The 23790-nt window shown below is 44.1% G+C and overlaps 1 protein-coding gene across 5 annotated transcripts in view; it reads right to left on the bottom strand.

Annotated features, from left to right (window-relative positions):
• Positions 1-23790, bottom strand: part of BOC (BOC cell adhesion associated, oncogene regulated) — a 75783-nt gene that overhangs the window by 25718 nt on the left and 26275 nt on the right. For 2 of the 5 annotated variants that reach the window (XM_063630026.1, XM_055260157.2), the window contains exons 2-3: positions 11730-11907; positions 10793-11071 (exon numbers count right to left, since the gene is read on the bottom strand). The exons of the other annotated variants lie outside the window; for them this stretch is intronic. In XM_063630026.1, coding sequence (XP_063486096.1) covers positions 10793-11071; positions 11730-11826 — 376 coding nt within the window. In that variant the 5' untranslated portion in view covers positions 11827-11907. The remainder of the gene's footprint in view (positions 1-10792; positions 11072-11729; positions 11908-23790) is intronic. 5 annotated transcript variants of the gene reach the window in all.

The raw sequence follows: 23790 nt of genomic DNA, 5'->3' as shown, positions 1-23790 counted from the left end.
GTCTCCACTGGGTCTGGCAGCCAGATGAACACAGAAGATGTCTGGTCTGTAGACCATCTCATCTACCCGACTTCGGGGCTGCTCTGAGGTAGGGCTGGTTAGTAGAACTGGGGAGTTTCTTTTGGACTAGATGAAGGAATGAAATAGTTAGAAAAAATATATACTGAAGAAAGAGAAGAAGGAAAAAAAGATTTACTTGCCAGCAACCCACATCACACATATTTCTCTGATCAACCAAATATAAACTATAAACTTAGCAGTGGGAAAATTAATGTGAGTCCCGGTGGTCTGGACTCATCAGAGCCACAGCTGGATCCTGGCACAGGCTTTGGAAGGGCTGGCAGCCTGTGCAGGAAGAGAGGGAGGAGAGAAAGCGGAGGCTGAGGAGCTCAGAGAGAGAATGGGGATGAGCACTTTGGTGTGGCTGTGATGAACAGTACTCCAGGTGGGAGAGATGGGGCAGTGGGGCCTGCTTTTTCTTCCCACACACCAGGAAACTGCATACCCCCGTCAGCCTCGGTGGCATCAATCCCATCCACCCACTCCAAAATGCCCCTTGAGGTATATGTGAGGACAGTGGTCCCCAACCTTTTTGGCATCAGGGACGGGTTTCATGGAAGACAATTTTTCCATGGACCATGGGTGGGGAGACTGGGGGGGAAGGTTCTGGGATAAAACTGTTCCACCTCAAATCATCAGACATTAGTTAGATTCTCATAAGGGGCGCACAACCTCCTAAATCCCTCCCGTGCACAGTTCACAGTAGGGTTCACCAATACAGGGTGAATAGAATAGTTTTCACCATTCAATAGAATAGGGTTCACCATTAGAGGGTGAACCCTATTCTACTGAATGGTGAAAATCTACTCTCTACTCTACTCTACTCTACCCTACTCTACTCTACTCTACTCTACTCTACTCTACTCTACTCTACTCTACTCTACTCTACTCTACTCTATTCTATTCTATTCTATTCTATTCTATTCTATTCTATTCTATTCTAATAGAATCTAATGCCACTGCTGATCTGACAGGAGGTGGTGTTCAGATGGTAATGCTTGCTGGTCCACCGCTCACCTCCTGCTGTGTGACCCAGTTCCTAACAGGCCATGGACCGCCATGGAATGGTACTGGTCTGCTGCCTGGGGGTTGGGGACCCCTGTGTTAGGTCATGGAGCCAAATTCACTGGCATCTCCCTGAGGTTCCAGAATTTCCGCCAAACATCTCAGTTTCTTTCAAATGCTGTTTTATGCTTCTGACATTCATCAATTTTTCTAAGTCTTTCTTGAATCCATTTGTATCTTCAACCTGTTTGTATCCTGAGTTCCTGCTTTATCCTTTCTTATATACTTCTTGAAAACTTTTAATATCAGAATTTGAAAAGGAAATTCAGAAATTGTTAATTTACCCTCTGTATGCCCTTTTTCATCTTCTAGACCTCAAACATGTTTTATCTGGGAGTATTCCTCTTTCACGACATTCACAGAAGGCCTATGGTGTGCCAGGCCCCGTGGACAGCACTGTGGACACAGACGCATAATAACAGTTCCTACCCTCCAGATAGAAAGGCAAGAAAGAGCTGTGGAAGCAAACCCAAGGTACTAAGGAAGCCGGGAAGAGAACTTACTCTAGACTTGGAAGTTGAAGGGGTCAAGAAACATTCCTAGAGAAGATACGTGAGTCTTGAAAACTGAGAAGGAATTAGTAACCCAAGGGAGGTGGGAACTTTCTGAGGACGGGATGGAGAGGAAGATGCTGCCAGCTGAGGGACCACCACTCTGAAAGCCAGGAGAAAGTGCGCGATGGAAAGTGGGCCTGAGGGAAAGGCTGTAAGCACCTCACTATTAATCACAATTCTCCCTATAGGAAAATGAATGCTGTTTCTACTTCAGCAAGTTTTTTTTCCTTTTGTTTACATTTTTTCTCATTATGAAGTGATCCTCCTTTAATTTGGATGTGAACATTACGTCTATTTGCAGGACAGACTCACTGTTCTATAGAGCTCAAGATTATTACCAGACTCCAAAAATGGCTGAAAGTCTAAAACCAAAGTCAAAGTAGAAATTGCTCAACTTTTCCACACACACATGAGAAACAGGGGATGCTGAAGTGTGAAGCTGTTTTGAAAAAACGACGGAACCAAGGACTCATTTGCTCTCTTGGTTTTCTTTTTTGTTTTAAAGGAAGCATCTTGCATCATGCTCCTTAAAGGAGTCCAGTGATTTCAAGCCGGCAAATCAATCTTTCCCTTGGCTTCAGGTGCAAAAGGCTCCTCAAACTGTGTTTTGGCTCACTGAATCAACATACTACACAGCCCTTCCCTTTTCTCTTAGCTTAGAAAATGAACCCAGCATTGTATTTAAGCATTTGGCTGTGAGTGCAAAGAATGAATTGAGGACAAGGGTGGAGTGGGTTAAGAGTCCTTCAGGGTGTCCTTGGTAGAAGATGCACTATGAACCTGAGGTCTGTTGGGTAAATAGTGACCTCTGATAAATATAGAATGGGACCCCTGGCTGTTTGGGGCAGACATTTGCTGCCAAGATGCTCTGAGCAGAACTTACACCACGGATCTGTCTGGGTACTTGCACCAGCGCTAATAGGATTAGTGTGGCCAACGCCATTTGAAGATTTCACCAGAATATCAGGGACAATTCTTGTGAGCTATGAATTTCTGTCTGCATCCAGTAGAAAACAGAAAGCGTTGATGTAACTTTGTCCTAAAGCTATAAGGTATTCCTTATTCATTTCCTATTAAGATGCTCCAGTTGCTCAGCACCTTTTGGATCTCAGCCATCTTTCAATAATTTTCTTGCCCAACTGGCAAAGTAAAATACACATAACTTATGGTATGGAACAACTAAATTTCAAGCTGGCTCTCCTTTTCCAACTCCATCCCCCTGTGTGGAGCTGTCTCTGTCTCTCCCAGCCAAGGCAGGCTCACACTCTGCCCCAGCTGCAAATCTCCTTCCCCTCCTGGGGCAGCTTAGGAAGCCACCTGTGTTTTCTTTCCCTACAGCCCTTCTCACTGCCATCCCTTCATCCCAAGGCAAAAAGCTTGTACAGGATTCCCTGACGCCCAAGCCAACACACAAATGTTTTTCCAATTTGGAGGGAATGGCTCCTCCTGTTTTGTCAGGGAGTCACTGGCTAACTGAACCAGACGGGGGTGGAAGTGGGGAGTACTGGAGAAAACACTCTAAGTTTCCTTCTTAATCAGAAAATGTTCATACCCAAAGAGAAAAGAGATGAGAAACAGTAAGAAATGGAGTGAGCGGGGAACAGGATGGAGAGAGAGAGACAATCACCTGGTGGCTAGATTAAGAATTTGATTGAGCTCACCATGGAAATATCTCACTATGGAAATAAAACTTTCTATGGCAGTATTGGTTCCATCCCAAAAACTGAACTGGGCCTAGGTCTGAATACACAATGTTAAGAGCTGAATTTGGTTGTTAAAGGTCTGAGAAAGGTACGTGAGGACTCAGAAATTAAAAATCAAGGTTGTCTTGTACACATTCTTCAAGGCTCAACTGCTGAGTCTTCCGCAATCCCCTGAAATGGAAATGAATCCTTGCTAGCCTCCAAGCTCCCATTAAAATCTGTTCAGATCTCTGTCGGGCAACTCATGGGGCTGCCTTGCTTTATGACTAATGTGTTAACAAAGTCCACCTTCTCCATTAGACTGAGAGATGTTCAATGGCCAGGACCAGATCTTACTGTGCTCTGTTAGAAATTCTAAATATTCCCAATTCTTAGGGCACCAACCTCCAAAACATCCAAATATAGGAGTCAGCAATGGAGAATGAGTGCCTTGCTGTTTTTCAAGTGGGACTCATGAACTTTGGTCTTGTCTTATTTAATAGAAGCCTTTAGAAATAGAATGCATTAAGTTGTAAGGTACTGAGGACAAAATTAAATTAAAGAGGTAGACTGTTAATTGTAGTAAGAAGACATATTATGGGAAGAAATTATAGTGACTGTTGGAAATGAGAGATAAATTCTTTCTATTTATTGAGTTCTTGCTTGTCTCTTCTCTCATCCTCTCCACCCCTACACTTCACAGAGGAGGTGAGAAAAAAAAACTTGAAAAAAATCAACATACAGGTTTTATATATATATTTAAAAATCAAGACTAGGGGAAAATTAGGAAAGGATAGTCTTAATAAGATTGCCCAAATTAAACCACAGTTTTGCTCTGAGACACCTGTGGCCAAAGAGAATCCAAACAATATGCCTCTGCCAAGGTGAGAGGGCTTCATGAAGCTGTTTCTGCAACCAGTGAATGCATCTCTGGTAGGGGCTGGGGCAACAGGGTCTCTGTGTCTGCATCTTCCAATGGTCAGCTCCACCCAAGGTTGAAATCCAAAGCATCCAGAGGTTTGAATGGAGCTCATGGCTCCATAAAGGTTAAGGAATAACCATTGTCCTGGCAGCATGGAAACATCTCTGTCTAAAGGTGCCATTAATGATTCTGGGAGCTGGACTTAGGGAGAATCTAATTTATTGACATTGCCTCCAAAGAGACATATTCCAAAAGAACTCCAGGCAGGTGGTGTATTTCAGGTGGACAGTAGGGGACTGTGATGGTTAATTTCATGTGTCAACTTTGCTAGACAATCTTTCACTTTGAGAAAATAATTACCCTCCCTAATGAGGATAGGCCTCATTTGGTCATTGAGGGTATTAATAGCAAAGATATGTTTTCCAGAGAAGAACACAACGCAGAAAATATGCCTGAGTTTCCTGCTTTTACCCTCAAGACTGTAATATCAATTCTTACCTGAATCTACAGTCTGCATGAGCTAACTCTTTAAAATAAATCTTTGTATAATATATAATTATACATATGCAAAATTAAATATATTATACATACACACACACACACACACACACATATATGTATTATTGGTTCTGCTTTTCTGGAGAACCCTAATACAGAGATAAAGGAAGCTAGAAATATCTTAAGAAAGAAATGTCTACAATGGTCCTTAATGGACTATGGACTATTCTAGTTCACAGTCAGAACGTAGATGACCTTAGTGAAGTGTGTCATGGGAATTAGAGGTTAGGGGAGCTGAGCAAAGAGACATAGCTTCTGTTTGTAGGATTCACCATGCTGAAGGCCAGGGTCAGCCCAGCCTGTCAGTGCAAAACAACAGCCGTCTGTATAGGGCAGCAGTTGAATGGGCAGCAGTGAACCCACAGGAGCATCAGTGAGCAGCTCTGCGGGCTACACTGACAATGCACCATGACACTGTGGCTGCTCCTGAGGGCGGCTGGGGGTGGGAATCTGAGTTAGAGAACACATGTATATAAGGAACTAAGAAAGTCACAGGACATGGGTTAGTTGTCTCTTTATAAGAAGCCAGCCCTCTATTGGTTCTGGTTATGACTGGAAGCTCTGCCACCCTCTGAACTGTCTTCCTAAGGGTCACTCCCAGAATGCAGCTGGGCAGCACAGGGCTGGACACAGGCTTCAGAGCCTCCAGAAAGAAGACACTCCAGAAATATTTGACAACCACATGGGCGAACAAATAAAGCCTGGGATTTCTAAAATGCTCTCAAATACTAATATCATACATTCTCCCATTTATCCTCAAAAAACCCATGAGACTGGTGATGTAATTACTGTGTTCATTTCACAGCTGTGGCAGCCTAAAGACCAAGTGATTTGCTCAAAGTCATGGAACACTTAAGTGGCAGAGCTAAGGCTTAAACCCAGAATTTAAAACTTTTTTTTTAGCTTCTTGTTTTTTCCATTATACCAGTTTGGCCCTTCATTTTATTCATGGGTTAAATTAAATTATGGTAACAAAGGGTCCCTGGTCACTTCAGACATTTTCTCAAAGTCAGAGATTCATGATGATGAGTGGCGAGGGGGACTCCTTCCTTTCTTGTCAGCCACCTTGCCTGCTGATCTCTGATGCCAGAGACAGGACCATTCAGGAGTATATGCCCGGCCTTGGCGCTAGGAGGCCTTAAGGAGTGGTGACTGATCTGTTCTCAATTATACCGGCTGCAGCTTAAGACTTCACATTAACTTGAGGACTAAAATTCCCAAGTTTAGAATTACGGGTTGCTACCTGGTTACCACCTGTTTTATTTCCAGCTACCAGTGGGACCTAGGGATGATGGGAGAATTGGGAGAATAAAATTATCAAAAAATCTTAAAAGTTAAAAATAAACAATTATTAATGGTTAACTGTTAGAGGTAAGGGATTGAGAACAGCTTTTCCACTGCCAGCTCTGATGAGTCAGTTGTGACTCCTTGCCATGCTGTGTTGAGAACAGGCCTGAGGTGGAACTCAGGGTCCAGTAAGAAGGAGTGGAGTGCTCCCTGGCAGGGTCTGCTGTTGATTCAGGAGCGGACTTGGAACAGCTGAGCTGTGTAGAGCGGTTGGCTGCCTGGTGTGAGGCTTGTGAAAAGGGAAAGGGAAGTGAAAGGAAGGAGTTCAAAGTTAAAAGCGTTTCAAAAACCAAGAATTAGACAAGATGATCTGAAGCGGGGCATTGGCAGCAAGAGAGATTTTTTTTTAAAGTTTAGGTTAAATAGGAAATAAAAAACCCTTCACAGAGGACAGCGAGATGGGCACCTCCACAGAGCATGCAGCAGCCATTACCCACATGGGCAGGACAACCTGGGGTGGAGGGAGGGAGAGAGTGCAGGTGAGACTCTTCAGGTGATTTGACTTCTGGCTCCATTTTACTGAAAATCAAAAGATGATGTCACCTGGTCAGGGTGAAGTACAAGTGGACCCTCCAGCTTCCAACACTGGACAAGAAAATTATTCTGCTAGAGGCCTCCTCTCCACCCCTGAATCCTCAAGCCTGGTCCTAAGCCCCATGACCTATAGCTCCCCTCTAGAGGGTGGATGCAGGAGGCGGCATCTTGCCAGGTAGGCCAGACAGCAACTGCTTTGTGCGAGGATAAACATGGGAAAGCGTGGAGAAGAGGCCAGAGGAAAAGGAAGCCTACCATGCTGAGTGTGTGTGGGTGTGCATGCGTGTGCACCAGCACGCCGCTGCCCAGTCTTTCCTCTAAATGCAGACTGTGCCTTCGGTAATCCCATCTACCACTTGGCCTCCCTCATACATCAGCCAACCAGCAAAACACAGCCCCTATTCTGCTCAGGAATGTGCTTTCAGAAACTTAATCTACTGCTGTGTCTGGGCCAGATCCCCTAATGGCATTAGCCCAAAGACAGCACCCCTTTCACTTGCCCCCACCCACCTTCCCGCCACCTCGTTGCTGCCTCCTCCAAGCTTTGCAGTTCCACTCCACCAACTCCCTCTTTTCCATGACACAGCCCCCTATGCCTGCTCTCTCAACTTTCAGCACTTCTTCTTTCTAGTCAGGCCCAAACATTTCGCCTTCTGATTCATGTCTAAATGACAAGCCAATAGCTCTTGGCTTTCAAATAAGCCCAGCTCGGCTTCTGCACAAGCCCCTTCTTCTCTCACTGTGCCTTCTTGGGTTGCAACCAAACACTTCCCTTTGTCCTTTCTGCCAACCACAGATCCCCTCAAGCACCAGAGAAAGAAGCAGCCAGGAATATTTTTAAAATGAAGGCTAATAAATTGTCTCTCCTCACACAGATACACCTTGAAGCAGAAGGAGGGCTCCAAGATAAATCTTCCACTCTCCAACTCTTCCTTTCCCAAACAACAAAAGGTTCAGCCTGGCTCCTAATTAGGCCAAATGAATGGTTATGGTCTTGAGTCTCTACAGCCTTGTGCTACCCATTTGCAGATGAAACCTTCCTGTTGGATGAGCAGTGCTGCTCTTTAAGGGCACACACGTTGCTAAAAGGCACATATCGTTTGTAATAACAACTGGAAAGGCCCTAATTGTCCAGCAACAGGAAAAGGGTAGGAGGTAGATGTTCTAGGACCACTAGTAATTACGATCATAAGTACTGGTGGGGGCTGGGAGGGTGGATTAACCAGGAAGGGGCATGAGGGGACGTGGGAGATGGTTACATGGGTGGACGTACATGAAAAATGTATCAGTTGTTCACTTAAGATTAGTACACTTTGTGTACTTTACTGTATGCATTTTATTTATTTGTTTTTTGGAGACAGGGTCAAAAAAGCCACATCTCATTTTTAAGAGGCTGGCTCACCCCAGCCTTGCCTCCTGGACTCAAGCAGTCCTCCCACCTCCGAGACAGCTAGCAATACAAGTGCACGCCACCACGCCTGGCTATTTTTTTAAAAAAAATTTTGTTCCTAGGCTGGTCTCAAAATCCCAACCTCAAATGATCCTCCTGCTTCAGACTCCCAAAGCGCTGGGATTACAGGTGTAAGCCATATTGTAATAATTATCTCTGATCTCTATGTGCCAGGCCTTGTATGCATTTTATACTCAATAAAAAAGTAAACATGGTCATATGGCCAATGGAGAATGCTTATCATACAACATCAAGAGAGAGAAAAGAATTTGTATATTTGTTGTATCATTACAACATAAAAATATGAGCAGGGATAAAGACTGGAAGGGTATACTCCAAAATGATGGTGGTGGTTATATGAAGATAGCAGGCTTATGAGAGATTATTTTATATATATCCTAAGCATTCTATAATGCAATTATAATGTGAAAATATGAAAGTAGAGGCGGGAAGTGTACAATGATAGGAAATGTAGTTCTGACCTCAGCCCTTCTTGACGTGATGAGATGACCCCTCTACACCCTCTATCTTCAACACCCAAGCCTCATAAGCAGCCCCTGCCCAACAAGCACAGCTGGCCCCCTAGCCACCCACGGCCTGCCTCCCTCCTTGAGCACTCACAGGCTGCTCCCCAGAGGCCAGGCACTCAGATTCCATGGGTGATCCTTCTGCCACAAAGAGGAGTGGCTCCATTGTGAGGGGGGCTCCGAGATGCAGCCCAGTGCCAGCCTGGCTCCTCAGGGAGACACCTGAGGACATACTCTGCCTTCCCTCTGAGAAAAGGGCAGGTCTTGCTTGACTTTCCCAAGAAAAGAGGAATCCTGGCAGCCTCCATTCCACTGACTCACAGAGTGAAGCTCCTCCAGGGATCTGGGGACTGGAGGGCATGTAGGGGGTTTCCTCCATTCTGTTACTGCTTCTCCATCCCTCCCTACTCTCCTCCCAGGACTCAAGCTTCAGTCACCCGAAGGACCCCAGCTGTCTTGGATAGAGGGGCATTTCAAAAGTTCGCTGCCTTAGGTAAACCCCATGTTGTAGCACCGCCAACCTCCTGGAAGCACGTCATCCACAAGGGTGATGATGGTGATGATGTTGATGATGATGGTGACATGGATGCCCAAAGCAGGGCTTTCAGGGATAAGGGAGTGCTGCTGAGTCATGAGGGAACAAGCCCTGGAAATCTTCTCAAAGTTTAAATCCAAATACCATTAAAGTCTCCACAAGTTTCCCTATTTTCTACACCTCAGGCACCAGGAAAGGGGCCAAATTGGAGGCAGTTTTTTAAGCTTCCTGGCCACAGGCTCAGCATATAAGAATGGCTGTCAGGGGTACTCTCCAGCCTTCAGTGGTGTATTGAATCCATCAAGTCTCATGTGCCCATACATACAATGAGTAGAAAATCAGATAGTGTATGTGTTGTGCCTGGGACACAGCACACCAAGTGGCAGTCATATGCAAAGGTAGGACGTCTGTTTACTCACTTCCCTCTAGCCTCATACAATGGGTCCTGGTAAGGTAGAATAAGTATAATGGCAACTAGAAACGCCTGTCTTGGTAAGGCTCCTCTTCCAGCTATGACTATGTCAAGTCACTTGACCTTCACTTTGCTCTGTTGAATCTTTATAATACACCCTCAAGTAATTTTGTAAAAACTATGCCTTTCACAAGCATAAAAGAAATAAGAGCGGTTATTAGGATGATGCGTCAGTGAGTGCATGGAAATGGAATTTACTGGAATTATTCAGTTGGGAGGGATCTTAGAAGCCATTTGGCCCTTGGTTTCCACATGTTGGTCTGAGGACCTAATGTTCTTTGTCATATAATAGGAAAAAATAGAGGTCAGAAATAACACAATTTCTATATCACAAATAGAATGTCTACAGACATAATGATTTTGATAAACTATCCTATACTGAGTGTAACAACATGAATAAAAGAATGGCAAAACCAGAAAAAAAGAAGGTAGTGTGAAGTCTTCTCTTGGCATTTTCCTTGGTCCAAACTGTCACCTCATCTCTTCCTTGTTTCTTTTCTCTGTATCCCTTTATCCCTTTGCCACACAGTTTCCTTTTCATTATGTTCTAGTATTTATAATCCAGGCCTTTGGACTATGCTTGCCCCTCACAGAGAGACAGGAGGCCAAGTCTGAGCTGGGTGGGCTCTGTCCAGACTACACATCGCCCTGCCCACGTCTCTTGGTGTCCTGTCTCTCCCTGCTCCGACTGTAACTGTGGTGAGAATGGAGGGAGGGGACTGGAAGGTGTGTGAGCAGTTGGGACAGTGCACCTACAGCCACAGGATGACCAAGTAGGAAGGCACAGCATGGCCCTGCTCTAGGGCCTACGGAACAGTTCTGCCATGTCAAGAGCACTGACCAATTCCCCTCTCTGTAGACACTCACTCCAGATACAGCCTCTACTTGGAGTGAGGTTTTCCAAGGCCACAAGGGTCCCCAATCACTGGGCATTACTAGGCAGCTACTGTTCTGATTTGACATTTCTGCAGTTAAGGCCCATTTTACGCTAAGACTAACAAGAGGCAGCATGAATGGTGGGGGCTTCAGGGTGGGAGAGACGAGGAGGGACTGCACCATGGCAGGGAGGCAAAGGAGCAGACTCACTGGCTAGTGTCACAGTGGCTGGCACGCTGGCCACAGCCCCCGCAGGCATCCAGGCCACACACTGGTACCGTCCCACAGTGTGGTTGTTAAGAGCAGTGATGACGAGGGTCCCGTGGGTGATGAGGACACCCAGAGCATCATCCGAGCCATTCAGCTCCTTTCCATTCAGGCGCCAGGTTACATTCATCCTTGGGGGTTCCACAACGCAGCCCAGGATCACAGTGCCTCCGGGCTTCTGGACGGTGGACGCAGGCTGGACAGTGACCTGAGGGACCTCGTCTGGAGGAAGAACAGGGATGCAGCAATGAACTGATGCCCCCAAGAAAACAACATCACGTTTTTAGAAGCATTGCACCCAGGAAGTCTTCCAGAAGTGGCCACCAGAGAAGTTGGTCTTTCTCCGACTCTACTGCTCTTGTCCATTTCCCAACCTGCCTTTGTTCCCAGAGAGTAGATGTCGAGTGAGAATGTATTGTAAAGGCAAGAGCTTGGGCTTTGCATTTGGACAGACCTGAGTCTCATCCCAGTGCCACTACTTCTGAGCCATGTGACTCTAGCCTTGTGAAGTGTCCGTTTCTTATCTGTAAAATGAAGCTAATATTGCTTGTCTCACAAGGTTGTCATGAGGCTTGCAGACGATATGTGTAAATTGCCTGCCGTGACACTGTACGGTAAGCGCACAATAAAAAGCAGTTATCATTATTACTTCTCCTCCTCCTCCTCCTCTGGTATAGCTTTGAAATGAGTCAAATACCAAACTATAACCAATATGATGTTGTGATCATGTCTCATCTTGTATTCTTGTGTCCCTGAAGGCCAATGGGAATAAAGTGTTCTTTGAAATCCAGGTAAAGAAGGCCTTTTTAAAGAGTTATTGTAGAATGCGGAATGTTTCCATTTGACTGTAAGGGCAGGGAAACGGAAGGAAAGCACTCACTCAAGTCAGCAAAGCAGCCTGCTGTGGCTAAGAGGAGGCAAGCCAGTGTGACCTCAGGCCTCGTTCCTCCCCACGCCATCATCGTCCCACGCAGCATGGTGTATCACAAAGGTCTGAAGGCAACGTCCCATAAGCCGCCAGGGTCACACAAAGAGATACTGCCGTCCCCGGCAACACTCTGTTGTAAGACAGAAAGGGAAAGCAATGCCATGATGAGGATGCCTGGGGTGCACTTGTGGTGGCCACAGGGCCTGGCTTTGTCCCTTGTTCCCTGTTGGCAACACTCAAACTAGAGACCTGGTCATGCTGCTGGAAGACCAAAGAACACCATCGTGCCATTTCTCATCTAAAAGAAGCTTCTTGTAAGTTGCCCCCTAGAGCTCTTTCTCTAGCTAGAAGGTGATTTTTTTGTAGTAAGAATGCTGGAGTCTTGCCCAGTGGATGGATACCAATAAGGAGGAGGGGCAGAGGATACAGAGAGGCTGAGGCCTGCAGCCATATCCATGGCACAGGACAGTGACTATCTGGCACGGATGCTAGAACAGATGAGATTATTCTTACCGTTTGCTTGCAAAAGGCCAGCTGGTCACAGCCATGTGCCCTGCCATGTGGTTAGTGCAGACTATTGCGGGACAGCAGTGCCGTGTGTGTGATGTATACGGAACGCCCTTGCAGGGAATGCTACTAAGTGAATGAATCCTAGAGTCTCAGTGACTCATGAAATATTTCCTGCTCTGATTTTCCTCACCCCAGCTCTATGCCTATATCCCTGAAAACTCCCTTTTATTCCTGCAATCACCCTACTCTCCTCAGCTTGTCCATAACATCTACTCCCACAGGTACAAACACAGCCCAAAGTCATAAGCCAGCCAAGACCCCTCACTTTCTCAGGGTATAGAGCCTTGTTTTCGCTTCACTCACTAGCTCCCACTTCTCTCTGCTCCCGGTGCTAGAAATTTTGAACTTTTCTGTCTCTACAAAATCTGCACTCTTGATTACCCAAGTTGTATCTCCACCCAGAACAACATTGCTTTGAGGCTCAGAGCACACTGCACCTCCAGCCATCTGACAACACATCTCAGCTATCAGCCACCCTCTCTGCCTAGAACAGTAGTATCTCCTGTTCCAGAAGGCACAATTTTTTTATGCCTTTCTTAAACTATGGCCCTTACAAGATTTATCAAAATCACATGGGCAAGTGTATATTCTAACACACACACACACACACACACACACACTTCTGTCACAGCCAAAACAAAGATTTTGCTTCCGTGCTTTTCACTGATGGGTTTATAGAACATTAACAAATAAGGATGGGGTATCAACAGCCTTATGAGGCATGGAGGCATTGAAATGAGTTCGGATAACGTTGAAGGCAACATTCCAGTCATCCGCACGGTGGATCATTCACCTGTGGCAATATTAATCGTATATTTCTAGGAGTGTGACATACATTCAAAATGTTAACTCTTCTAGATCAATCTACCTAACCAGAGACTCTCTCAAAGATTTACAGTCACCATTTAAAACTCAGAAGTAGTTAAGCTTCTCAACTGAGAGATGTGTTGTGCTGGCCAGTCCTAGAGTTCAGGCTGCCTGCAGAAACTGCTGTAAGAAACAAGAGACACCCGACATGCCTGACACAGGGGACTGTTGCTCTGTGTTGGGAAGTGCTCGGGATTAACCTAAACCTTTCCCTTCCCCAAGACCTGTGGTCCTTTGGCTTTCTGCCTGGCTGCAGAGGGAGTGAGAAGGGCCATATCCACACTGCCCAATGAGCACCCCTCCAAACCAGATGGAGGACCCCAACCCCTAGCATTCTGTGGATGCTCAGAATATTTTCCAAGAGTTCTTTCCTGATGGTTTGTATTTCCTCCCTTTGCCTCATGACATCGACATCAGATGACTCACAAGACTTCAGCACTACTCTGGGATAGGACAAGGGGATGTTTTCTAAAAGGGATTTGAAAGCACATTTTTAAAGAAGTTTTTCAAAAGTTATTTCCTGGCAAGTTAAGATAATTTCCCGTTGGTGTAGAGAGAGAGCTTTTGCTCTTTTCCAAACAATCCAGTAAATCAAAGGGTCATATTATTGGCAAAGTAAAATTCATGAAAGCTGCAAAGGATGTGAGTACAATTGGGAAGGGCTGTGGTGGTGGAGAGCTGTGGGTGCCTGCCACTACTCCAGGAACTCGCTAAGCTCTTATACAATGTGTTTCCTTTAACCTTCTCATCAGCCCTGCAAGGTGAGGACTATATCCCCATTTTACAGGAGAGAAAATCGAGTTCCAGAAGTTAAGTTTCCCAGGATCACATAACAGTAGGCCTGGACTGAAATCCAGTTTGGGCTGATTCCAAAACTGTGCTTTTAATCACAATAGTAGCCTTTTTCCTTTTTTTTTTTTTTTTTTTTTTTTTTTTTTTCCTATCAGGGCTCTGTACCCAGTGGGTGTTTAGCAAACAGAGTTGATGTAGAACAGTGGGACATTTTAACAGTGATTTCTAGAGGGAAAGTTAACACCAAAAAGTAAGCTTTTGGTTTCCTCTCAATTTTCCAGATACTTGCTTTAATTCTCTAATTTGCTTTTCCCCAATGAGATAAGGTATTTATATAGATCATTGCATGAGTTCCCAGTTATGGGATTTTAGGGAACTAGCTTGTTCAAGTCATGCCCCAATTTCCCCAGGCCCTTAAGGAAATTGAGAGCAAATGTTCCTTCCATGTCCCAAGGAGGGAAGGAAGGGAGGGAGGAAGAAAGGGAAGAAGGGAGGTAGGGAGACAGAAAATGAACATAAAGTAATAAAGGGCAAAAGAGGACACGCAGACAAAGAGGAATGGAAGGGTTGTTTCTTATCTGAATACACGGTGGCTACAGAGGTGTTTGGGTTGTAACAGCAACAAATATTTTACTGAGGAAATTCAGCCCAGACCCCCTCCTGCTTAACGAGGACCAGCCAAACAACTCCTGTTACTTCTGCAACCTCGGTAATTTATAAGGTTCAAAATGGAAACAGATCCTGTTGCTGCTGCCAGCCACTATCCTGCTTTCAAAAACAACAAGGAGAAAAGAACTGGGAGTGAGAGGGAGTGAGAAGGTGCAGGTATCCAGAGACGGAGAAAGGAGTTAACCCATTAATTCCCACAACAGAGTTGTAAGAAGTACCATTTTAAGGACCCCAAAACAGGATGCGTGGGGTCTCATTCATGTAAAAGCAGAACTATGACCAAAAACTATGGCTATGTTTGGGGAACGTTGGGGGGCTTGGTCACTGGATGATGATTATAAATAAATAAATAAAATTATAAATAAATAAAACGATGCATTTTATTTAGTATCTGGGGAAAGTGAGTTACTTTTTGAACCAAGTTACCTAGTGAGTTTGGTTTAGAAAGATAATTCTAGAGATTTCAGTTATCTGAGAACTTTATTTTAATGTTTAGGGGGAAAAGGCAAGTAAGGCTTAAGCTGGAGAACCTAATTGCAGTGTAACGTTGTCCCATTGTGAAATGAACAAAGTACAATTTCAAAGTTGGGTGAAGGCAACAGTAAGGCCTATTATTTTTCTTGGCAATGTAAAATATATCTAAGATCCTTCTTATTTTCCTTAGTCATTTTCTGAGAAAAAGCGGAGAAATCAAGAAAAAATATCAAAATCATTTGATACCTCATTGAGGCCTAGGTACTTGACAGTTTAAAGGGTTATGTGGACACACACACAAAAAGAAAGAAAATGGGTCTGAAACATTTAACTGCTGACATACATGTTCTCCACTGAAATAATCTCTTCCAAACAGATGTTTTTGAAACTTTCCAAAAACAACAACAACAAAACACACTCTGGGGTTAAGACCAATCCTGAGAAACTGTAGCCTCAGAGTATTTATTTTTTGAGAAAATTACAAACAACTGAGAGTTGATCATCATCGGGAGGAGGCCAGCTCCACTTCCTCCCAAGAGGGCTGGCTGACTAACTGGACCAAGAGTGAGACAACACCACAAAAAAGCTGCCGGCTCATCCCCTGGACGCCCATGCCATGGCAGCTGTCTCAGAAAGGGAAGCTTCTATGATCTAAAACACAAAACATGACCTTTGGACGTCCTAAGACCAATAACAAAGGTGAGCTGAATAGGAGAGAGTGTGATGTAGCAGACAGCACAAAGAGACTTTCTTAAAAACATTCTTCAAGTGGCAAGAATACGATCTGACAAAGTCTTTTGTTCCATTGGTGGAGAGGGACTAGCTACATGAAAAAGAAAAAATCCTGCTCCAAGTTACTTTTTATTTTGCATGCTCCCAATTTTGTAGAGTGAGAATCACCTTTCCCAATTGTCTTAAAGGCAGGGAAAGCTTTGCTCCTAGAAGGTGATGCCAAGTGCCTGGGGTGCAAGTGTTGGCAGCCCCCTATCTCAAGAAAGAGGGTAGTACTCCTGCACAGAAGAGAGGCATTGAGGCAAATATTGGGGAAATAAATGAATTTAATTTTCAGAGGGCTGAATATGTGAATTTACACAGACTTAGGAGAAGGAATTAAGAAAGAAAGGTTTACTGAAGAGGCTGAGGTAGGAGGATCACTTCAGCCCAGAAGTTTGAGGTTGCAGTGAGCTACGACAGGCACTGCACTGCATTCCAGCCTGGGCAACAGAGCAAGACTCTGTCTCTAAAAAAAAAAGAAAGAAAGCTTATCAAAACATCAGGTTGTATACCTTTAAATATATACAAAAAACAAAGGTCATTTTTACTTAAAAAGTTGTACTTGACGCACAGACCTAATTTAAAAAATTTTTTTAATTAAAATTTTTTTTAATTCAGAGGGACCTCAGAGAAAATAATAAAGTATCCTAGAGTAACGCCTAATGTGTTTTGAGTGTTATGAATGATGTGTCAAGGCTGAATGAGTCTAAGTGATTTGTAGAAGGTCTCCCAGCTAATTCAGAAGGGAGACTTTGGGCTACAAGTCAGGTCTTCTCACTCCTAGTCCAGTGCTCCTTTTACTATCTTAACACTACCTCCTAGCAAATTGTTTCTGGAGCCACATTAACCAACTGGCTAGAAACGGTTTCAAAGCCAATTTTAGAATGTTTCTGAATTTACTTCCTTATACATAAGAATGTTACCTGGATCATTATCTATAACAGTAACTTTCTGTGTGATCATTTTTATCCTTTCATCATCTACATTCTAATCTATAAAAATCTCCTACTGTTCATTGCATAAGCCCCTTCCGTAGAATTTTCTGCAATGATGGGAATATTCTATATTTGTGCTGTCTAAAGCACTAGATAGCTACTAGCCACTCAGGGCTATGAAATTCTCAAAATGTGGCTAAAGTGACTAAGACACTGAAGTTTTAATTTTCTTTAAATTTAACTTAAATAACCATATAGAGCTAGTGGCTGCCACATTAGACAGCACAGTTCTAGACTAGTATCTGGAACATCTACCCAGAACATTCTGATGTCAAGTAGGGGAGAAAAAAAACAACGGTTTGATGTTTTTAAGTATAAGTCATGCTCTAGCCAGCCTCTAAGTATATTTTACCTTACTCCTCATCCAAATTTTGTGAATGAGTCTTCTATTAACAAATGATGTGTGCCTTGACTTTTAATTATTAATATTACTGGGAAGAAAAAATATTGCTATACTCTACCACACACAACACAATATGTAAGGTACTATGAGTATTAGAAAATTAATTCAGTCCTTAGGAGCTTAAAGCAATATTTGGGACATAAATTCACTAGCACCCAGCAAATATCCACAAGCTGCTCTTCATTTCCTAGCCTCCTCTGCAGTGAGCTTAGGGCCATGTGACTAGTGCTGGCCAATGAACATGTGTAAGTGAACTTCATGTGTCACTACTGGGCCATGGCGGTTAAGAGATTGATAGCTGCTTCCATCTTTGCCTCGTCAGTCTGGTGACCATGTGTCACATGGTTCAGAAGGCACAGCTATAAGATCGAAGCAATTAGCTCAAGATGTGACATGAGAAGAGGTCTGTTGCACAAAACCACTGAAATTTTGTGATTATTCTCCTGTAACAACTTTAGCATTCTTTAATACCTTCACTGATCAGTTCAGTCACCAATGTGAAGTGGCAAATGAGAGCAGAGGCAGAAGAGAGTTTTCAGTTCAGGTCTTAAGGGAAGGTGTTCTGGAAATAGGATTTGAAACTGGGCCTCTTGCGGTATGTACAAGCAAGGGGGATGAGGGCACAGCAGGAAGGTGATACTGACTTGGTGGGAATGCTAGTCTTGTGTTTGCAGGGTGGTGAGGGTGGTGTGCCAAACAGTTGGGTTTATCTGTAACAGTGGTCTCCAAACTTCTCTAATCCTACGACCACCTGAGTGAAATATTCTGGGCAAACATCTCTAATATGTGCATACTTTTCTACTTATAAATTAAATACATGCACTGCAGAACCAAAATGTTAAAAAGAGTAGGTAAAAATGAAACCATATTTTAATAACTCCTTAACCATGATTGTCTTAAAATATCATTAGCTAATACCTTAAGGCAGAACGCCTATTTAGGATTAGTATCATCACTAATGATATGGGTGTAATCTCTTTCAAATAGTCTGCTTGACTGTTAATTATTTTGTTGACTTCTCATCAGAAGTGATTCCATTATCATTGTTTTTACTCCCTCCTGTGGCTTGAAAAGGGTCAGCTCTGCTGTTTTCTTCCTGTTTGCATGTGCTTGGATTATCAGCCTTCTCTTCAACCCAGTTTCTTTGTAGCAATCTCTTTAAGCCACTTGTCCTCTTGTGAGAGTTAATTTAGTTAAACTAAATAATATAATCTGTAAATCCACTTAAGGGAGAACAGGGAAACTGGGGAGTGAATGAACGAGTGAGGCCCCCACACTGTCAAGCCGTTTACCCATGGAGATGCCTGGGACACTGCTGTGACACATGACAGCCTCATGTACAGACCAAGACCGAAGGCACCACTGCCAACCCCTATATTAAATATTAGCAAAGCTGAATTTCTTTCCTATTCCTTTTTTAGGTAGAAAAAAACATTAAGGGAATCTCTACTGTTATCTTACAGTGCCCCAACGGAATTGCTTATATTTTTTCCCCTTAGCACTTGCACCCCACTTTGGAGACTTACGCAAAAGAATGAAAAGAGACAAGGTGGGACACTGAGATTGGGTCTCACTGTGGAAGACCAGAGAAAAGAGTTTAAAATTCATACCACAGAAGGAGAGGAGTTAGTGATGGTTTTTGAGCAAGGGAATATATAATCAAAGTGGCATTTTGGGGAGATTAGCAAAACGTGGGTTCCTCTCACTGAACCCAGAACTTATAACAAGGTGACTACAAACAAAGCCTATTTCCACTCACCATCAAGGCAAGCAGAAAGGGAAGGAGCCAGGATGGAGCATCTTTCCTCGGGGAGGAACCTCCCATAGAGAGAAGCCACCTCTGCCATCTGAGTCAAGGAGAAGAGGTCTTATCTCTTGATTTGCCCACCGAGCTTCTGGTAAAACACGTCTAATCCTCTCCCCGCTCCAGCACCAGAGGAAAAAGTTACTGGGGAGTTTTGTCACTCATACCTCTTCCCCAAAATGACCTCGTTTCTTTTAAGAGATTTTTAAAAAAAATCTACAAATCTACCCATGGTGTGGGGGGTTTTATTGCTAAACTGGAAGACTGAAAGAAAAGGAAAACCACTTCCTTTCTTCTACACTCCCGGCTCAATTCCCCCACCCCTGTTCCATATAAATTCAATTTGACAACCCTGCTAATTGGATAAACGCAGCTCCTACACTCCTAGAAGCCCGTTCTCTTTTCTTTTTTTTTGTTTTTGGAGGGCTCAAAACAGGGTGATTGTGCTGTTCTTTAACACGAATTCCATCTGCTTTATTTCTCTCTCTTCATTCAGAGCTCCTCTTGAATATTTATGAAGCCTTCCCTCCTCGCCTCTCCCCTTTCTACCCCACCTCCACCCTCCTTCCTCCCTCAACCTCCCTCTCTCCACCCTGCCTCCAGCCTCCTTCTCTCCCTTCTCTGAGTCAGGACAAAAACCTTTCAAATGGCCCCCCCTCCTTGCTTTAGATAAACACAGGCAGTGTCAAGTGTGAGGAGTAGGGGGAGGTGGGGAGGGGGTTCAACTGCCAGTCAAGCCACTGGCCTTCAATGCGGCCCTGGGGCCTACCCTAATCTGCTGCATGCTTGCCATATGGGGGCTGTGTTGCCCCGGGAAACACTAACAGGCAGAACGGAGCTTAATAGAGTCCATATTCATTGTAATGCAGTGAGATAGCTCAAGGCACCACTGCCCCTTCCCGGTTTCATTCTTCTGTTTCCCACTTTCTTTCTGTTTTTCCTCCTTTTTTCTTTCTTTCTTTCTTTCAAAAGGTCCTGGTCCCCAGAGAGCTCTAATCTAGAGAGGCTGGGGCTGGTGGAAAGGCTGGACTTCGGGGTTAGGTGTGAGGACTGCCATGGTGGTGTTGGGGGCTGGGGAGAAGTGAGAAGTAGGAGTTCCTGGGAGAGCGGAGGGGAAGAGGGGTGCAGCATCCACACAGGGCCAGGAACACTTGGTGTTGTGTGTGCAGATGTGTGCAGGTTTGAGTCTGTGCACATGTGTAAGGGAGTATGGGTGGGTGAGTGTGGTCTCTGGAAGAGCACCCAACCATCAGGGCCTTTGGAGACAGAAACCTTTATATTTAGCCACCTATGCCTAGGTATTTCTGACTCTGTCTCTTGAATCCTCACCCCAGCCCTATCTCAATCCCAGTCAATACAAGGTCATTAAGGCCAGTGACATCTACCTTCCTGGGGTTTCAGGCCTGTGGCCAATTCTCAGCTCTCCAGTGGCCTTGAGAAGTCACAGATGTGGTGCTGGGATGAAGCTACTTTAGGAATAAACCCCTATAGGGGCAGAGGACGCACCAGCCTGCCAAGTTTGGCCCATTTCCTCCTCTGGTTCATCTGGCTCTGGCTGAGGAGGAGGTGAAGGTGTGGTCTGCCACAGCCAAGCTAAGGGCATTAGGGGCCTCTCTGCATTACAGGAGTGGGCTGTCCAGTAGGGTGGGCCTTGTCACAAGTATATCTGCTGGAAGTCAGGCTTGGGGATCCCTGAGGTCTAAGGGCGTCTTCCCCCGCAGTGCTCAAAAAGGAAAGAGGAGCAGGGAATGTAGGAAGGAAACAGTAAATTTCTCCCATCTTTGCAGCAAAAATAAAATTCATAACCAAGATATGATAGAAGTCCTCAAAGCATAGTTTTCACAAGTTGTAAAACCTAAAGCTATTTGTTCTGTGATTGTAAAAAATCACAAATTTAAATCAGGATAGAAAAAAAGGAAAATTAAAAGAACTTTCATGTATTTCTCTATAGTTGAAACTTTAATCCTATGGTATTTCTAACACATAGAAGGAGCTCAATAAATGGTTCCTGAATGAATACGTGCTCCTAGAGTTTTACTACTGGTGACAAACAACTTGGAACGCTCCCTGACAACCACAGTCAGGGTTGGGGCAGATGAAAATGGCTTTAGGAGAAGCAAAAGGCTCCTGCTGTATGTGTGGCAATAACCCTGCCAGAGCGGTGTGAGTATGTCACAGGTGTCCTTTGTTATCCCCTCCTCCAGTACCAAAGCCAGGTAGGCTAAGTCAGCTGAAACTGCTAAAACCAAGGCAGACACTGTGCTTGTTGTTGTTTTTTGCCTTCCAAGCTTGATACATTCTACATTCCCTGTTCTTACCCACTGCTGAGATGCATCATCAATCTCTAGTTTCCTAGCTCAACCCAAGGCCATATATCCCAACAATTTTGCAGGGAATGGTACACTGGCTATTTCAGAGGCCAGGTACAATTCCAATTCCTGGCTTTCAAACCTAAGTATCATGCGGTTATCTGAAATGCTATCCAGAAGCCAGCCTCAGCTCCTTGGTCCTCGGTATGCACTCCCTGATGACTCCTGGAATCTTAGAAAAGCCGGAGTAGGTGGAGACACACATCTGAGTTGGGTCTAACGGGACTTTGTGAACAGTTAGCCTCCCTGTGGAAGCCTTCCCTGCAATTTCTTTTTTCTGTACAGTCCTACTCTAGGTTACTGTGACCCAGCATATTTCATGGTTTACAGAGGAGAGCTCCACAAAAGGGCAAGCAGAGGTATCTGGAGCTCTCTGGCAAGCCAGTCTTGGAGCACTCTGAGGGCACCACGGCGCAGCCAAGCTCTTCCCAATCTTCCCTGCAAAGAGCACATTGGTCAGTAATCTTTCACTCCAGAAGCCTCTGGGCACCAAGTATGCTCTGAACCTGGTGATAGCCCACCATGTGGGCTGTGAGCATATAGGGGTGGGAAGAAGTGTCCCTAACAAGCCTGTGCAGGAATGAAAGCATGTACAGTATGTGACATGGAAGGAGCCTGAATGGCCAACTCACAAGGAAGGCAGGGACAGTTACTCTACTCTAAACCAAATCCTTGCCTTTTCTGTCACTGCTCAGAGGACACTCATTAATAACCTGCTTATACAAACATAAACTTGTCTACTCTCCCATCTTCCCTAAAGCCATGAAAAGATTTGCTACCTACTTGGCTGCCCAACTTTGGAGTCATCTTGTCTCCTGCTTCTCCCTGCTTCTCTGCCCCAGTATCTGATCAGTTGCATGGACTCTACGTCTGCCATGAGCAGTGTTGTCCAACAGAAATATAATTCCAGCCCCCTATGTAATTTTAAATTTTCTAGTACCCACTTAAAAAAAAAAACAGATGAAGATAATGCAATGTCTTTTAACATGATATATCCAAAATTTATAATTTCAACGTGTAATCAAGATAAAAATTGAGATGTTTTTACACTTTGTTTTATGCTGTCTTCCAAATCTAGTGTATCTTTTGTATTTACTGCACATTCAATTTAGACTAGCCACATTTCAGGTGCTCAACAGCCATATGGGCTAGTGGCTAATTTATTGAACAGCATTGGTCTAGAGCCCTCAAACTAGCTCTCAGGCACTGTCTTCTCTCCATATATCAGCCTCTGCATTGCCATTTACCTTCTTTCTAAAACATTAAGCTCAACCAAACAGTAAAAGATAACTGGGAAGCTACTATTCCTTGAGCAAGCACCTCCTATAGGCCATTGTCATAATTCATCGAATTTTATATTCTCACAGTAGCCCTGTAAGGTGTGTGTATGGTCAACCCATTTCATAGATTAGGAAACTGAAGTTCAGAGTGATTAAAATCTTGTCCAGGATCACACAGATGGTAAATCTCAGGGTGAGGATTTGAACCAGGTCTACCTGATCCTAAAACCCTTGGTTCTTTTCACTCTACCACGCTGCTTTCTGTAAATTATGGCATAATAATTGATGGACTATTATGTAGCTATTAAAATGATAATTATAAAGCTCAAGTAGCAACATGAAAATAAATGTTTAAAAGACGAGAAAAGTAATATAGATCCCATTTCGTAAAAAGCAAGTGAGCATCTGGGTGAGGCCTGAAACATTCTAAAAAGCAGCTGAGTTAAAAATGTGGAGGAATTATGATTTTTTTTCCTACTTGGAGTTCAGTTAAAGAAAAAAGAGAATAAGTGAACAGACACATCTCTGATTGCTCCCCATCTGAGTATGATTAAATAAAGCTCAAATTCCAATGCAAAGCCTTCCAGGCTTTTTGTAACTGGGTTCCAGTCAACCTTTCCTGTGTCTGCCTCCCGTAAGCCCTAAAATCTGGGGAGGCTGCATTTTCATACTCTGTTCCTTCTACTGGAACCACTTTCCCTTCTCCTTTCATTCCATGCATGGAACTCCTAATTATCTTTAAATCTTACCTCAAATGTCACCTCTTATGAAGCCTTCTGTGGCTGCTCCTCATTCTGGTTCCCGTAGCATCTCACACATCTTATATAACATTTCTACAGGGATTTCTGGGTTTTGATCATGCATCTGTCTGTCATATACCTCTTATCTCTTTCTTCTGACCCCAGACCATAAACTCATTGAAGGCAAGGATGTGTCAAATTTATCTTGGTAACCCTAGCACCTAGAAAAGCCTTGGCACATTGTAGGTGCTTTTTCAGTGTTTGCTGGATTGAAGG

This window comes from Symphalangus syndactylus, chromosome 21 (assembly GCF_028878055.3).
Source record: "Symphalangus syndactylus isolate Jambi chromosome 21, NHGRI_mSymSyn1-v2.1_pri, whole genome shotgun sequence".
NCBI lineage: Eukaryota > Metazoa > Chordata > Mammalia > Primates > Hylobatidae > Symphalangus > Symphalangus syndactylus.
This window is presented reverse-complemented; position numbering and strand designations above follow the sequence as displayed.